Below are 18,688 nucleotides of genomic sequence, written 5' to 3' on the forward strand. Positions count from 1 at the left end.
GTTTTATCTAAATTTACCATTAATCCGTGTGAATCTGCTAATTTCAAGAATATTAAGTTGGTTCTGTAAAACAGTTACTGTGTCAGAGACAAGAATACCACCATCGGCAATCAATAATAATGATATTTCAAACAAGTCTGGAAATAATTGTACGCCGTGTTTCCCATGTGATGAAACATTATTTGACAGTTCATTGATGAAAAATGTAAATAATAGAGGGCTTAATATACAGCCTTGTTTAACTCCCTTAGGAAAATCAAAATATTCTGTATAAATGTTATCATTACATCTCACACACGCTTTCACGGAGGCATAGATTCCCTTAAGTGCTCTTATCATCTTTCCACCACAAAAGCAACGTATAATTTCCTTTTTCTTTTCGATGAACATTTTTTAACAATTGCATTTAACGTGACTATGTGATCAGCAGGAGAATATCCCTGTATAAAGCCTGCTTGTGTCTCGGTTAATTTACTTCTTATATTAGCCCAGTTTGTAAGTCTAGAGTTTATCGAGATATCCCTCTTAAGTGTATTGGATTATTTGATTATTTTTGTTACCTTTCTTAAGGATGATAAATTTCGTCCATTTCTCGGGAAATAATCCAGAACAAATTTCGTAGGAAAGGAGTTGATACCTCTTTAGCGCTCGGTTCCAAATTAAGATAAGAGGTATCTACTCTACAGCGGGACTACATCAAATTTAGGTTTATCTCCTAAATATCTTCATGATTGGAATTCAACATAGTTATTATTGATTGTCTTTGTGTGTTATATTCACATTAGATAGAGTCTTAGATCTCAACGTTTTATATTTTTCACCCCCCAAAATCGATTCTCTTCTTCAACCTCCTTGTTGTTACAGTTACTACATATACAATTAACAGATTCTTCATTCTTGTTTCTGACCCGTGAAGATCTGGGGTAGAAAAGGTCTTCAGCAACCCACGTTTGCCGTAAAAGGCGACTACGCTTGTCGTAAGAGTCGACTAACGGTATCGGGTGGTCAGGCTCGCTAACTTGGTTGATACATGTCATCGTATTCCAATTGTGTGGACCGATGCTCTTGATGTCAATCACTGGATTGTCTGGTCCAGACTCGATTATTGACAGACCGCTGTCATATAGCTGGAATATTGCTGAGTGTGGCGTTAAACAACAAACAAACAAAACATTCTTGTTTCTACGATATCTATTGACATTGACGTTATGGAGATATATTCTAAATCTACAAAGAGCTCTCAAAAGAGATTTTGTAACACAGTTAAATATTTGTCTGGTTGCAACAATGACTTGATACCAGTATAATGCTTGAGAAAATGGGAGGAGAAATTTGTTGGTGCCAGTGTTGCTGAAATATATCTAATAGTCTTTTTTTATAAATACTTTTTCACTACCGATGTCATACAAAGGAAAATCAATAATTAAATCACACATTCTATGGTAGGCATGTGGAGGATCTTTCAGAATCTGACACATTGGTGACAGAAATGACGTCCGATGCGATTACCTTTTTTGACCTGTGCTTATGTTACAATTCCCTATTTTGACTTGTATCCCTGTTTCTTCATGTGATAAATTTTGTCTTGCCTTTGCATGTGTTTGTAACGGGTGCAACTGATGGGGTGGTATACACTCACCATTTCGCAAACACCCGGTATCATCACAATTTGGCTGTGATTCATATACACATTATTATGATATAGTCAGAATCGCACATTGACTCCGCTTTTAGTAGCTATTGCTGTCTATGGAAATGTTTTTTAGTCCCTTATATTTCTCTTTTGGCAAGGGGGCGGTCGGGTAGCCTAGTGGTTAAAGCGTTCGCTCGTCACGCTGAAGACCCGGGTTCGAATCCCGACATGGGTACAATGTGTGAAGCCCATTTCTGGTGTCCCCGCCGTGATATTGCTGGAATATTGCTAAAAGCGGCGTAAAACCAAACTCACTCACTCACTCACTCACTCACTCTTGTCGCAAGAGAGCATCACGAATGTGTGAGACATGATAACCGAAGGTGTTGTTGTTGCCTAGGTACAACCGTTGGTTTCTAATTTCTCACTGATTAAATCCTAATCTGCGAGGTAGGGGTATTTTTGTCACCTACCAATCCTACCAATTTAATCCCCCCTCTGAGGATCACATGAGTCAAAAACACTTCTTGAGTTATCACGAACACAAGTTTATGACATAAATAATGAATGTACGAATGTGTCAAAAGCACGCCACTGTTTGTCGCATGAGGCGACTAAATTGGCCAGGAGAAGTGTTGCGAGGTGATTCTGGACCTTGGACCCCAGGAACAGCATATCATTGTCAAACTCACCACTTTTGTCTCCAACTTCACCTGGACTGCTTCTATCAATCGGCTGGTCACGCCATGTTCAATTGTTCAGAATTATCATTCACTTGCCTTGACCTATGACAGAAGGTGCTGCCTCATAGGGCAACCTGGCATCACTGGCCCACATGTTTTGTTGAGGTAATTACCAACAGCAGCCTGATGTGTACTGTTTGACAACAATTTGTCTTTTTTGCCTGGGTATTTGCAGCTGGCTTGAGCCCTTGTTTGACACTTCATGGGGTTGGAGACCAAGGAGGATCTGACAATTAAGTGGTTCTCATTCCAAAACAACAAGACTGCATGATGATTTAGACACTGCTTCATCTCTTGATGATGGTTCAGCTGTCCACATCAAATATGGATTGTGGACGCGATTTCATGTTGTAGAGGTACAGAGAAGCAACAAAACCGTGTCGATATTCATAAGAAAACTCTGCATCTCGACTATACGATTCCGACTACGTCATGAGCATGTGTCTATGAATCACTATCAAATAGTTATAACACCAGCCTAGCTCAACTGTTTGGCCATATCAAAACACTGGATTCAATGAGCATGGGTTTAGGCAGCTTTCAGCAATAACATGGCGGGGGACACCAGAGAAGGCTGATCGATAATGCTTATCTGACAAGTTTTCTTTAGGGCTCCGTTTTAGACCCCATCTTCTTCACCCAGTATTTGATACCTCTTTTGCATCTCCTACGTGAGCTCATCATTCTGATGGTGGACATTCTGATGATGTCAGTTTCAGTATGGCAACTGACAGTCATGTGTCTGTTCGAAAATTGCTTCTCAAAAGTGGATGTTATTACAAATGTAAGAGCATAGCGATGAAAACACTGGGGTTATTTTGGTAGGTCCACCTTTTAGTCTTAGGAACTGTTGACATCTGACACAAGTGACAACTCTGTCACTCTTACTGTTAGACATCAAGGTGCCTAGCTTCACCATAGGATATGATCCTCTGTATAAAATAAGCCAGCTCCATGTAAGATACAATTGATCTATCCTACATTTTATCACCAAACATGCAACTGCCATCCTTGTTCAATCATTATTCTATCCTGACGAGATTATTACAAAGGCCTTGAAACTGGAATATCTGATAAGCAGCTGCTCACAAGTCTGAAGAAAATTCAAAACCAGAACAGCTCACATCGTAACTAGAAGCAACCCACATTCCTATATTTCCCCTATTTTTCATTGCCTCAAGATACGCGAACGTTTTGACGTCACATTTCTGACTCCTGACTCTGTTGCTTCTCGATCCTTGCAATATGCCGCTGCTTTCACGATGGTACTCTCCTTACCTCAGCCTCAGATAAGCTCATACTCAATTCAAGAATAAAAGACACACCATTTTGAATGCTACAATTGACTAGTCATTCACGTAATTTTGTAAGAAGCTGCAGGAAAATTATTAGACATAAATGGAAAGATGACGATTGGAAAGTTGAAGTCACCCCCCTTGTCATACAGTCTTGTGGAGAGAGTTTTGTCACCCTGGATCAAAACAACGCTGGGGGATCTTTTAGACATGTTCATCTGAAATTATTCTAATTCTCGGGCATCTGAAATAATGACACAACTCATACATGGGACTATGGGTCTCAGTGAGTGAGTGAGTGAGTATGGTTTTACGCCGCTTTTAGCAATATTCCAGCAATATCACGGCGGGGGACACCAGAAATGGGCTTCACACATTGTACCCATGTCGGGAATCGAACCCGGGTCTTCGGCGTGACGAGCGAACGCTTTAACCACTAGACTACCCGACCGCCCCTATGGGTCTCAGATATTAAAGACAAGATACCATGAAAAGCTCAAATATGTTGTGAACATGTTGGTTAACAGTTACTTCAAAACTTCCGTGAGTGTGTATGTAAAATGATGTATGATTTACGTTCAGGTGTTGAAGGTTTGAAAGAGATCTTCAATTTTAAGATTTGTGCATCCTTCAATACGCAGATTTTCAGGATAGTGTAAACTTATGAAAAAGAAAAGAGAGAAGATATTCCTGCAAATAAAATCGACAAATCCCTTGATAAGAAATCTCCGCCCTAGCCAGCGTCGATTGTTACCAAGATGTAAACTATTGAGATTCCCAGATTTAATGAGTCCAAATGTTAGTATATAGTCAATGACGGAAAAATTCACATTTCGTTTGAATCTTACTGTTCTATCGACAATATTTTGAGCCAGACTTCGCCCTGTAAACATTTTTATGCATTCTTTTTGCTTTTTATTTCAATTCCATAAAGAACCCCTCGGGCTCTGAAATGTATTGAAAATACAAAACTATGAACTCACTCCCCAAAGTGTATCTTCCGTTTCAAATGTTTACCATTTGCAAGTGGCATGATTAGAAAACAAATTCCGACTTTCACTTTCCGGATCTGGTAAGTAACACTTGAATGCTTGGGTGAAAGATCGTTCTGAGGTGACAGTTGATCTTAGCGGTTTCGGGAACTAGGATCTGATTTCAATACATCTTCTGGGATAAAAGTATGTATACTATTGATAGCTTCAATTATGTCTCAACAAAATGCAGAAATGATGTCTTGAAAAAATAATTAAATTGTCTAAAACCGGGACAAATTGTATTCATTTATGGTGCAAATTAGACTTCATGAGGATCTTGAGCCATAGCTTGATGGCATTGCATAAACATTATGGAGGAAGCCACATTTTTAGAACATATCTTTGATTGCATACACAAGCATAACGCGCAACCCACTCTATGGGATGCAGTATTTCGTGAACAAAACATATTTCTTATATTATGCGCAGTCAAAAACTACATCGTATCACCTCAGGGGAACGAACGGGAGATAACAAAAACTTGATCGATGAAAATGTCTGATAAAACATCCCCAGACATGGTGATTTACCATTCTTTTATAAGCAGTGATTAAGATTAGTGTGTGTATTTATGTCTCTTGTTGGTTAATGAATTTCTTTTGAAATTGTTGGTAACAAAATGGCTGCTGTGACTTCTAAAGGTGCACTCAGCACGTCTGTGACACCACTGCTTATCCCCAACAGTGATTATTAACCTGTGGTTAGAAGTTACAGCAGCTATCTAATGCAAAAGAAATCGGACACCCAAGTATTTATGAATAAACTACATCAATCTAAACCCAGGGATAGGGAACAACCACTTTGGTTGTCAGTCCAAATTTGAAGACGTCACAATGTGAATATGTCATCTTGATCATATGAGTATTTATTGAAATGTGAGGATCCCTTGTGATGAAAGAATGAAAGTCATGTCATGTTATCTGGATCTGGTTATTGTACTGTATGACAGTATGTTTATGGCTTATGGTTATAACTGGTCAATAATATCCCTTGATCGAGGCTTACGTGCCACTGGCAGAAGGACAATATACTTACACCACTCCAACCCCTGAGTAGCCCCACCATCAACAATATCACTTTATAATAATGTTAAACTACTTTTAAAACATATATCAACTATTCTAAATTTATCTATTACTTATATTTATCTTAAAAAGCCAAAAATTATACGAGTGCTGACATTATCAAAACGATCCTTTTAAGAAGTTAAAGGATATTAGATTTCCCTTACCAGAAAAAAATCTGCACAGTCAAGCAAACCATGTTTGTGGCGGACATTTCCAAACTTGACGCATCAGTGACAAAATGATGTCCGATGCAATTCCCTATTTTGACTTGTACCATGTTTCCCCACGTTTGTTTAAGATGCATTGACTTGCCTTTACATTTCTTTATGACGTGTGCCACCGGTAGGGCAGGATACGCTAACCTTTTCAAGAACACCTGATATCATTACTGTTTGATAGTGATTCATAATCACATGCTATAGTCGGAATTGTACAATAGATTCTGCTTTATGCAGAGTTTTCTATTGGATTTGGAAAGGGTTTGTGGCTTTATTTGCTCTGTTCACTCCACGAAAAGGACGTGAAATAAAAACAGTTGCTCAGTTGTAATGGCCGGGGGAAAAAAAGCAGGACCTTAAAGTAGGACAGATAATCCAGGAATAATACTAATTCCATTGAAAACTGGATTCACTGAAAACTGCGTCAGAAACCAGCGTTCACTCGACACGTTCACTGAACTACCGGGCATAGACGCCAACCCCCAGTACCATTCCTCAGGATCATGGACTTCCCGCTGGGGCCAAAGAGATATACAACTCACTGCAAGACACTTTTTCTCATTTGACTTATGTTTGAATGAAACGCGTCAAGGTTTACATCGCTGTGACCTACAAGCCGTCGATGTGCTTGCGAAATGAGCCGGTTTTGCAGAGACAAACAAGATTTTTTGGCTCCTAGACCAGGCTTCATAAACACATTAACATGATACTGTCAGAATCGTACAGTCGATTCTGCTTTTAGTAGAAATGTCTTGTGGCTGTGGAAAGGGTTTGTTGCTTGTATTTACAACAGAAGTAAATGTAACCTCACCGATAACTGTTGGTAGAAACAACAGACTTTCTTATAAAGCCGCACTGCATACTGCATGTAAGTTTACAAATGAGAATGATATTCAATTGAAAGTGCATTTAACTTTCTTACTGAGGTAGGCGTGTGTAGTTATGTAGATAGAGGCATAAGAGTTTCTGTTTCAAAGTTATCTTACATTGGACATGTGTTTCCCAGACCAGAAATAATGTGACTTTATTGGGTCAGATGAGGTTGTAGTAGGCGCGTATTTCAGGAAATCGAAGGTCATTGAATGACACTGGAAATGAAGTCTTGTGGAGAGTTTTCTGTCATTCTGAATCTTTTTGCATAGATCTTAATGTGACACTGATCTCATTTATTCCCCCATCTCGTGAATGCAATATTCCAGCAATATCACGGCGGGAAACACGTGGAATGGGCTAGACACATTGTACCTATGTGGAGAGTCAAACCCAGTGCGTCACAGGGGAATGCTGTAACCACTAGGCTACGACACCAACCCCTACTACAGGTTGTTAAATCAGGGAATTGACTATTTTACCAATACTGAATTATATCAGATCAGCGTTATACCTGAAGCTTAATTAAAACTACTTGGGCAAATTACCAATTGATAAAATCCCTTGATAAAGACCTACATATTGCAACAATTCTTTTTGTGACAACTTTAGATGACATTGGCAAATGTAGTGGAGGTGCATGTATGTCAGGGAATGTGTATAATCCCTGAAAAGTTCCGGGCTTATATATAATGTGTCATTCAGTCGGGAACAATACATAATCCCTGAAAAGTTGAGGCATTATACATATTTCCTGGCCAAACATGTTTTTAGACATTTTCCCTCAAACTATTTTGGGGGACAATAAGGTTAAGACAAGGATTAGACAAAGAACAAATTTATATGAATTCACACGAAGATTTATTTGGCATCCACTATTCACTATTCAACAAAGCTGCCTTACATCAGACTCATCCATTGGTAAAACGTCAGTGTCATACTGACGCATTTGTCATATTTGTCTATACATTGCACATAGTACATATATATTACACTTTTAAGCACTAGTTAATCATTTTTTCCCCGACTTGCTCCTCTTCAAACGACGTTTGATTCTTTGGAAGATGTTGATACGATTTCTTTTAGGGAACAGAAAAGATTGGGTTTGAATGGCAATCTCTCTGAAAATGTCTGAAACGTTGGAACTGTCCTTGACTGACACTTCCTTGTAGGTATGCTGCCAGCCTACATTCACCATGTATTCAGTTTTCTCACTTGACATAAAACGAGGAGTTGCGGGTATCAGGTCTGTCTTGTTGCCAACAACAATGATGGGAACACCAGCCGGATTCCGTCGGACAATCATGTCTCTGAGATTAGCCACCGTCTCAAGGGATGCCTCATCTGCGACAGAGTACACTAGCACAAACGCATCAGCATTGGCGATGGCTAATTCTCTCAAATAAGAGAAGCAATAACCCCCAGGGGTGTCAAAGATGTCCAGAACAACGGAGTTTCCATTCACATCAATGTCTTTGGTGTAGCGTTCCTGCACTGTTGGCCAGTAAAGTCGAGGAAACGTGCCGTGCACAAACCGGCTGATGATAGTTGTCTTACCTACAGCGGCTGCTCCCATGACAGCAATTCTGAACGTGTCTCCTCCAAGCGTTGATGATGTGAAGGTGGAAGAAGCGGTGCCGGAAGTCAGGTAGGAATATGCCATCCTTCCTTGTTACGGATTCAGTTGTCAAGCAGCGAATGTTAAATGATCTCACGAATGCTGGTATGGAGACAATTCTAAGTCTTTTATACAAAACGGCTATGTTTTTCACACCAACATTGACGTCAGAAACCAATCCCATCCAGCCATTTCCAGTAAATTTTCTCCCTGGGCAATTCATGGATAATGTTATCATGCCTCTGTGTTGATATTTCTCGATCATTTTAACATCTTAGACATGAGACGCTTTTTGTTTACTTTGAGAATTACTGAACGGTAATAACAATGTCAGAACTCAATTTAATGGCAGAACGATATTCAATTGCACAGTAAAATACAGTAGCAGAGGTAATATTCACCGAGCAGCAACAGAGGTCAAACTTTAAAAAAAACCTAGGCTGGATATCCAGGGTGAACACAATGATCTTCACACAAAGGCTGACTTTGGTGATGTATGATATGTAATGTGAAATCAGAGAAGCACGCCCTTGACCCCTTTTAATAATAAATTACACTGCATGAAATAGCGAGTGAACCGTATTCCACTAATATCACGGGATGACACTTTAATGTAACAGGAAAGCCCGAAACGGACAAGATGGGTATGGTGCTGACAAACATGTATACAATGGGGTTGAACCAGGATTCGAAACCACGATCCACGGTTTCTGGTGTGCCTAAGACGACTGGACCGTTTCTTCAGAGAGGAAAACAAATCCTTACCTACCGTATCTTTAGCCCTTCCCCTACCCTCCCCCCAGCCCTTCCTCTACCTCTAGTCCTACCTTACCCCCAGCCCTTCCTCCACCTCTAACCTTTCCCCTACCTCCAGCCCTTCCCACACCCCGAGTCTTTCCCCTACCCCTACCTCCAGCCCTTCCCACACCCCGAGTCTTTCCTCTACCCCTACCCCCAGCCCTTCCTTAACCTCTAGCCTTTACCCTACCCCTACCTCCAGCCCTTTCTCCATCTCTAGCCTTTTCCCTTCACCTAGCTCTAGCCTTTCCCCTACCCCAAGCCCTTCCTCCACCCCTAGCCTTTCCCCTACCCTCTAACCTTTCCCCTACCCCTACCACCAGCCCTTTCTCCACCTCTAACCTTTCCCCTACCCATACTCCCAGCCCTTCCTTAACCTCCAGACTTTCCCCTACCCCTACCTCTGAAATATTTTAAAAGCGGCGTAAAATCAAACTCACTAACTCACTCCCTCACATGCTGACGGTGTTTAAAATGTTTATGTGCTATCGCTAAACAACGATGTGTATCGCTACACAGGTCACGTCAGAAGGACATTTCGCGAACTTTGGCAGATCAATGAAATAGCTGACAAGAAGTCGATATTAGCCAGTTAGAAAGCAAATATCTTGAGCTGTAAGGCATTAGTTTCTAACTGGCGACTTCCCTTCCATATTGCGCTCAGAAAAATCTGTATAATCATCTTTGATTCTGCCTCTGGAACAAGAATTAAACTTTTTATTCCTGCTGCTAATATTGAACTTTGTATATCACCTTTCCATTTGCTGTCTTATCCACCTTGGCAAATGGTAAAGCCTTGGGTAGACCTGACATTGACTGAACTAAAGAAACAAGAAACAAATCAATTACAGTATCAACAATTATATGATCAGTTAAGAAGTACATAAAATACATATCAATCAAAGTTTACAGATGGTTCCAAGGATTTTCAGCTGTTTGTATGACGAAGTAAGACGAGTTCTATGGATGAACAACTTCTTTATTACAATTAGTGCGACGTTTCGGTGTAGATCCTAACACCTTTATCAAGCAAGTGATGGATAGGGCTAAACAACATAGGTATATATACACTTATTGACATCTAAGTTGTTACAGTGACTAGTTGATGGACACAGAGAGGTGATTAAGCTAATTGGAAGCCAGTGGGTGACTAATGAACACAGAGTATACTAGCAGAGTAAACAAGCAATCAACCTTGAAATCAAGTTCACAGCATGATTCGGTACCAGCAGCACAATCTGGAAGAGAAAGAATTGTGTTAACAAGATGTAAGATAGACTCTACTTTATGGCAGAAAACCAAACCAGTAGAACACCAAAAGGATCATTTAGGATCTCTTGAAGAGATGGATGTTTCAGAAACAATGCATCGTAGGACTACAAGTGTGTCGCTAAGCAAAACTGGTGAGGCAGTTCAATGCTCCCTGGAGATGAATACCATTTTTTTCTCCTCCAGGTGATAGGGCAACAGGAGGCACTTGTAACTTCGTGAGGCAGAGAGTGATCCACAACTCTGTCTCACTAAACGTCAACCTTCAAGCTGTACACTTTACATTACACGTGGCCTTTACAGTGTGCTCTTTGTATGTTCCCCTTTCTTTTAATCTCCAGCAGTCATTGTATGATGGATTACCTAAACCATCTATCACCATGGGCGACCTAAATGGTCACAACTCGCTCTGGAGTGGAAGACACACAAACACTAAGCAGAAAATTCTTGAGGGTGTTTACTTCAAATAATGATTCATGTATTTCTAGTGATGTTGCACACACTTATTTAGACCATGCAACTGATTCATACACTTCGCTGGATTTGTCCCTTACAGATTCCAGTTTGTTCAATGAATTTGAATGGTCAGTTTATGATGGCATGTGTGGAAGTGATCACTTTCACAGCAAAAAAAGTGTAGGTTTCCGTCTTCCGGAAACCTTCCGGAAACCTTCCGGATACCTACCCATTTTGGATCCGGCCCGGATACCTACCCATTTTGGATCCGGCCCGGATACCTTCCGGAAACCTTCCCCAAAAAATTTCAAAATTTGGGGGGTGCATTTTGTTCACTTAAGTGTGAAACACATAAAAAAATTAACTTGAAAATACCAAGCAATTTGAAGGTTGTTGAAGGCATCTGGAAGGTTTCCGGAAGGTTTCCCGAAGGTATCCAGATGCAAATTTTCTTCATGACTTGCTTCTGGTAAAAAATGTTAGCCTGTGCATTACAGGTAGCTGTTGTAATATTCTGGGTTACTTTAATGGTAAATATCCTCCTAAAACATTTTTGGAGAAGACAATTGTTCAATTTCATATATTGTCCTTTTCATATGTTAATGGTATTTAAGGAACAAACATCAGTTCTCATATATAATGATATCCTTAAATTTCATGTCCAGACTTCCAGTTTGTACTGAGAAAAAGAAAAAGTCATTGACAATGTGCTCACTTGGGCCTTTGGTCCTAGTGAGATGATAATAAGACTATTTGTAACGGCACATGTACTTGTTATATCCAAAATACTAACTTCATTGAAATTTGCCTCACCCTAGTTTTATGGTACTACAGTAAGCTCTTCCTCAGTTACTGTGAATTCTTTTATTAAAAGGGATTGAGAGTTAATTTGACACTGGAGTTGTAACCACTGCACATATATGTGTATTCAAATAATATAACAATTATGTTCTTAATACTTCACAAATATCTCCAAATATAGGCATTTTAGTAATAATTGCAGAAATACTTTATGAATGACCCCTTCACTATTGCCTTGATCTTACACTTCAACCCTTCAAGAGTTATCACTTTTGAGTGTGAATTTGACCTTCAATATCAGTGATAAATATTTCAAAAACATTTCAAAGAGCTATCCAGCACATAAACCAAATATGCAGTCCTTTGGTAGAATTCAACATATCATTGACCAAAATATGGAAGTAATGTTACCAGTATATGTATTAGAGTTACTAAGACTTCTGCAGAAAAGGCAATTTAGGGGAAAATGTAGTATATATAGATCACACACGACATTTTTCCAACTTCGACCCCTGTCCAAAGGAAGAGTTAGACCACAAACAAACTTTTTGTCTGGTTGTGACTTTGACCTAACAGATCAATGTGTCATCAGACGTTTTCAGAGCAAAGGAAACATGTGTTATTTATCTTGAGATGCCCAAGCAATGCATGGTTTCATAAGATAAGTGTGGCTATTAAACTGAGGCAAAATCATGAAACATCCCAATTTACACAGCTGGCAAATGAAACATAAGCAACAATCAAATTATCAATTTCTTTTATTCATATGCCTATAGTATATCGCACATTGAACAGTGTTCACATGATGGTTCCTGATGCAGTATGCAATTTCATCCTATTCTTCAATACTCATAACAGAGTGTGATAACTGTTCGCTTGACAGTACCTACAGATTATGTTCACCAGTTCAGAGAACTTACTTTCCCTCAATCCTCCTTTTCTTTCAATATTGGTATGGATGAACAGGAACCAGGATGAGGGGATACCAGTAAGACTCTATCTCTGCTGCATTGTGTTAGTAGAATTGTGAACTTTCCATTTGGTGTTTGGGTCCACATTTAAAGACAATAAGTCCCATTTATCATTCCTTTCAAGTGTTTACCATATGGCTCAAGACAAGAATTTCCTGAAAGTCCTGGAAGAATTCCACTCCAGCTTGGCATTGGTTGGTCTTCTCACATTAGCCAGACCAGCCTTTGTGTGTCCCAGTACCATTTGGCATACAACTTCTCGGTCGGCCTCCATTGAAATAACAGGACCCTCGTCATCGCTGTCTGCAAATCACCTCTGATATCTGAAGGGGTGCAGCCTCTGTTTAGGACTCCCTTGTCTGGTCCTTCCAGACTGTCAACCTGGAGTACTCATCCAGGGATCTCAAGCAGGACTTCAGTTTCTGCAGCATTATGTAAAAAGATTTTATCAATCAAACATTTAAGATAATCACATCTCAAATCTCAACCAGACTAACCAGCGACTAATGTTATGAACTCGGTCCAGACAAACCGATGATAACTATTATGGACAATATCCCACATCACTGTGGTATGATTACATGCGATCAATAAGCCTACTCAATCACTTATCTATTAATTAGGCTTGGAATGCTGGGAATCTTTTTAAGAGATGTCATTTAGTGATTGTTTCAACTCATCAACATGGAAAAATATATATTTACAATCCTTGTCATATAGCCAAACTATTGCTGGATGCAGTGTTAAATAAATGAGTTGGCTTTAACACTGCTTTGAACAGTATTCCAGATATATCAGCGCATGTTAGCTTGATGTGGGAAGAAAGCCCTAAGTGATGCAGGTCTTTGATGAATCCCACGAGCATGTGTATAATGCTGACTAACCTAGCAACATAATCGGGGAGAACCAGGATTTGAACCCATGACTATAGGTTTCTGCTAAGCCCAAGAGATGCAACTCTGCACAGAAAATTGTAGTGCCTTAGATAATAGGACATCCGTGCCCACAGCAATAAGGAACAAACTGAAGACATATTTGCAAAATAACCATATGAACATGTGAACCAAACAGAATAATTTCAAAATATTTACCACTCACTGTTGCTCTTCTATGGTCTTTCTTTGCATTGATGCTGCACAGATGACTGTCTCTTTTATTCATCCGGACATTCTACAAACATAAGTAGCATTCACATCACAGAAAAATGTCCAAACTGTACATGTTGTACATTTGATTCAAATGAAAAGACCCCGGTTGTGATTCCGACTTAGAACTGCCCTAATCATAATAATTCATGTCAAACATTCAGAGATGACATTTATCCCAATATTTAACAAATGTCAAAACAATATTTTGACAACAAAGTCAGGGTCATTCAACACATACATTACATAGGAAATAACTTGTTCGACAATGCAGAGAGATCCTCACCGAGGTGAATATCATTCCATGAATTATTGCCAAATTTTCTTGAAATGCAGATTAATGCAATGCAGTATTTACTTTTATTTCTAGGCTATTTGTTTGGCTTTTCCATGGCACTGTTTTGACAGAGATCTAACCTTGATATGACACTTTGTTCAGAAATGATATAAATAAGAGAATACTTTATTATTCCCGAGAAAATTTTGGTTACATTGCAGAGCTCCAGATAAGTTTTTGGTGATGTGGGTATTTTACCCATGCATTTTAAAATCATTGGGTATCAGTAATTCTATCTGGGTATTCAAATTTCTGTAACCCACTAGGTCTTACACATGTGGGTATTTAAGTTAAATATTTAACAACACTATTCATCTAGTCCCTGCAAACTGGTGTCATGTGGGTTAGAGAGCTTTATAGGACTCACAAATACCACAATACTTCCACAAGAAAGTGTGATGGCAAATGATCATGATGTAACTGTCATCGTTGAGTTTTTCAAGGTTGACGGAATGCCTGTTTATAATTTCAAAATAAGTTGCTGATACGCTAATCGAATACGCAGGGTTACTTCACAATATTATGATGACACGCACAAGTTTTATTTTTGTAGCGTATCTGTAATGTTCGTTGCTTTTTTGATACGCTTGGATTATATTTTACTGCATATTTCTGATGCGTATTTTACGCAGATACGCAGCTTATCTGGAGCACTGCATTGTAAAAGCACAGAGAAACAAGTATAAGATTAATGATTTAAGTTAAATACACTCGACCCGTGAAGATTCCGGGGTAGAATAGGTCTTCAGCAACCCATGCTTGCCGTAAAAGGCCATTATGCTTGTCGTAAAAGGCAACTAACGGGATCGGGTGGTCAGGCTCGCTGACTTGGTTGATGCATGTCATTGATCCCAATTGCGTGGCTCGATGCTCATGATATCAATCACTGGGTTCTCTGGTCCAGACTCGATTATTTACAGACCGCCGTCATATAGCTGGAATATTGCTGAGTGTGGCGTTAAACAACAAACCAACCTAAATACACTCATACATACAAACAGAAACACAACATCCAAACACCAGGGTTAGAAATTGGCACTAGTCATTTTGACATTTTAAAGGTTTTGCTATATGCTATCATTTTAGGACTAGTGGACTGAAAGTGTTAGTTCCTACCGCTGCAGACACTAATCAACTAATGAATTGGGTGGTCAGACTAGGTTGTCATCATACTCTGAGGGCATGGAACTTTGCTGATAATAACAATCACTAGATTGCCTGGTCCATGTTCAATTATTTACAGGCTGCCATCACAGAGCTGGACTATTGTGAGTGTGATGTTTCACATTGCATTGAAATATACCATGATGAATACATGTAGTTTGTATTTATCACAAACAAAAATACTCACTCAATACTTGGTATCCTCCCTGAGGATGTCTGTGAACCTCCCCACAAACCCTGAACATGCTGAAACAGAAAACAACTAACTTGTCTTTATCCTTTCAATGTTTCAGTGTGAATTTGTTAAAGATTGATAAGCTGTCATTATTCATCGTGATCCATATCTCACTTTCAGGCGGTTCAGGTGGCAACACATGATTGGAATTGAATGCCACATTTTGTTTGACATGCACTTTGCCAGATTTATACCCTTGGTAACTAACCCTCATCATCAAATCCCAGCGTTATGTTGAGAATAAGGACACGACCCTTAAAAGTCCTGCACCTGTAGGCTAGCTCTTATGCAAGCCCAAATAGAAATACCATGTCACAACAAACACTTGATCATAATAATAACAAAGGGTTTCCGAAAACAACAAAACTAAAAGGCCCTTGACGTTTACAGTAGTAACATGGAGATCGGGAAAATATCTAAATCAATCCATTCTATAATATCTCTGTATAGAAATCATGGAACATTATGTCTCGAAGCCCTGCTACGTACCTGGCATCTGCAAGCTGCTCTTCCTTCCTTCGGCTGCCAATCGAGTTTTCGAAATACTTGACGTCCTCGTTGTGGATGGCTCAGGTGGATTTCGACCGGGATTTCCGTGTTAGAGGTGATTGAGAACAATGTATTGATACACGAGGTAAGCATATCGCAATCAAGCATCACGGTGTACATCGATTACACGAGGTTTGAGTGTTTGTTTACATTTGTGTTCCAAAATGGCGCCCTCGGTCATACAGGGAATTATGGGTAGACTTGCTTGTCCCGGAATAACACGAGTTGGTCACGAATGACGAGCGGTCATTTCTGCAGCAGTTACGGAAAGAGACGAGGTTGGCCGATTACAGTTCATACAGGCCATATTGGGAGCCGCGGGGATTTCGACAGTGTGTATTAGGAAGTATATCTATGTGGTGTATGGAATATGCGTTTGCCTACCATGCCAGGCAGTGTGACAAGGGATATCCCAGCGGATGTAATATTCCTACAGCAGAAATGTTTCACAACCTCGATTGCAGGGAGCTGAAGACGTGACATATTCAGACAGAGACCATAATACATAGACTGTTATATGGTCTCTGATTCAGGTAAGGAATATGTTAATAATATTAATCACGTATTAAAGTTATTTATCTTCTGTAAGCCACTTATTCTGTTTTATATATGTTAGTAAATGTGTGATTTAATTTTTGTAGGATAAGCAATCTACCTAACTTATGTTAATCCTTGCTAATGTATATGATTTAGAAATATGTTTGCTTACTTATATTCCTTTATCTAGATACTCTAAAGTGACTCATTTTTTTAGTTCATACCGTACTGACTAAACTTTCTTTTGCAGGTGTGAAGAATCAAGAACAAATTAAATGACAGGAGTTTTGCAACAGTGAACATTGTGAAGTGGAAGATAAGACATTTGAAAGGTATGGATATTTTCACTTGAACTTGTTGAAGAATACCGTGATGACAACTTTATCATGTTTGGGAATTTTGGCAGTGGGGTAGCCTAGTGGTTGAAGTGCTGAAGATATCTACGATCTATATCTGATGCAGAAGAGGTTGGACATCCAAGTGGGTATAAATAAATTACATGAAATTAAAACAAAAATATGGGTTAAAACTACGTGGGTTGTCAATGATATTTATCAAAAGAAAGGCCTGCGTGTTTGTCAGGAAAGGTATTGTTGGTGTGGGACATTGATAAATTTATCACCACAATTCCGAAGTTGACAATAAAATGAATTTAACAACAGTTGACGCATACTCTTTTTTGTAAGTACTGTTTTAACCCTCTGGATGCCGAGTTTCTTTTCTGGCGCACATTTTCCTAAGATCGGAAAAGTGAAGGTTGTGCGAGAATTGCGCTCACGCGCCACTGGATCTACGTCTGGCTATAAATTTACACAGAGGTGGAAAATATTAAATTTCCTATTTGATGGTGATTTAACTGCAATAATTAACAGGTTTTAAAAAAGACACTTCTAAGTGTTGTCCGAGAATTTATTCTGCGTTGAAAAACAGTAAATTTCTCCACTTTTTATCGTACACCGATATAAGTAATATTTTTTTTATTTAGAAGCTTTACGGAAACTGTCGGCGAACACAATACTGCCTAATATCTGAACGACATAACTACATATCAAATGGAGTTATATGCGTATGTATTTTTCTCTATGACGTCAAAAGGCGATAGAGAGGTTACACACGTACAAAGAAAAGGGGGAATAACTCCGCTATGCTTAAGCACTAGTTATACCCCCCAGATAGTGGGTGGGGAGCAAGGGTGTGCTCGTATTCTTCTACCATGTCTCACCACACTTCTTCTGCTTCATCAAAGACCTTCAAACGTAGACATGTCGACTGTATTTCATCTGACGATGAAGCTAATCCTTCAAATACTGTTTTTTGTTCTCGGTTTATAGTCATTGCATCTGCCGATGGCAATCGATTGAAATTAAACCTGTTTGCTATCTCCAAGGGCATAGAAGGTGCCTGCGAAGTAGTCAAAAATGTGACCCGACTCCGAAGTGGTTCAATTCTGGTTGAATGTTCACAGAGGCAACAATCTGTTAACCTGCTGGGACTACAGCAGTTCGTTAACACCAAGGTTGTTGTCTCGGTGCACAGGACCCTGAACGTCTGTCAGGGTATCGTTAGAGACTGTGCTCGTTGTCTTTTTGACATGAGCGAAGAAGAGATTGTAGATGAACTAAAAGTACAAGGTGTAACCGCTGTTAACTTTTGACCTGCAGAAACTCCCGACTTCTCTCAAAGCTGGCTATTTCAACATCGGAGTGAAGGTATACGTGGCACACCCAAGTAGATATCAATAAATTACATCAAATAAAGCCAACGATCGGTTACACCTACTTGGGTTGTCAGTCCCGATTTGAGGAGGTCATTTTTCCTACGTTGTCGAATTGGCCATTCAAGATATACCCATGAATATCAAATGAACGATGAGGATCCACCGTTTTGCATCCCTTGTGATGAAAGAATCACAGTCAAGCATGTTCTGGTTGACTGTATTGATTTTTCG

At 39.4% G+C, this 18,688-nt stretch overlaps 1 protein-coding gene and 1 long non-coding RNA gene across 4 annotated transcripts; both read right to left on the reverse strand.

Annotated features, from left to right (window-relative positions):
• Positions 1-7,732: 7,732 nt before the first annotated feature.
• On the reverse strand, positions 7,733-9,248 carry LOC124127389 (ras-related protein Rap-2c-like). The gene has a single exon (XM_046490781.2). The coding sequence runs from the start codon at positions 8,521-8,523 to the stop codon at positions 7,873-7,875; it is 651 nt and encodes a 216-aa protein (XP_046346737.1). The 5' UTR covers positions 8,524-9,248; the 3' UTR covers positions 7,733-7,872.
• Positions 9,249-10,304: 1,056 nt separating this feature from the next.
• LOC125376953 lies at positions 10,305-16,719 on the reverse strand. Of its 3 annotated transcripts, XR_007219423.1 has the most exons (5): positions 16,144-16,711; positions 15,607-15,665; positions 13,872-13,943; positions 12,723-13,195; positions 10,305-10,514 (listed from the first exon to the last, which is right to left on the reverse strand). It is a non-coding gene; the product is annotated as an uncharacterized LOC125376953 (long non-coding RNA). The 3 variants fall into 3 exon arrangements; XR_007219422.1 differs by lacking the exon at positions 10,305-10,514 and having other exon boundaries at positions 12,585-13,195; positions 13,865-13,943; positions 16,144-16,719; XR_007219421.1 differs by lacking the exon at positions 10,305-10,514 and having other exon boundaries at positions 12,585-13,195; positions 16,144-16,715.
• Between the last annotated feature and the right edge of the window lie 1,969 nt (positions 16,720-18,688).

The sequence above is a fragment of the Haliotis rufescens genome, unplaced genomic scaffold, assembly GCF_023055435.1.
Source record: "Haliotis rufescens isolate VD_foot unplaced genomic scaffold, xgHalRufe1.0.p SCAF_8, whole genome shotgun sequence".
Classification (NCBI taxonomy): Eukaryota; Metazoa; Mollusca; class Gastropoda; order Lepetellida; family Haliotidae; genus Haliotis; species Haliotis rufescens.

Bases quoted from the DNA above. Each gene is read 5' to 3' on its own strand.
- LOC124127389 (XM_046490781.2), bottom strand. From the start codon at position 8,523: ATGGCATATTCCTACCTGACTTCCGGCACCGCTTCTTCCACCTTCACA.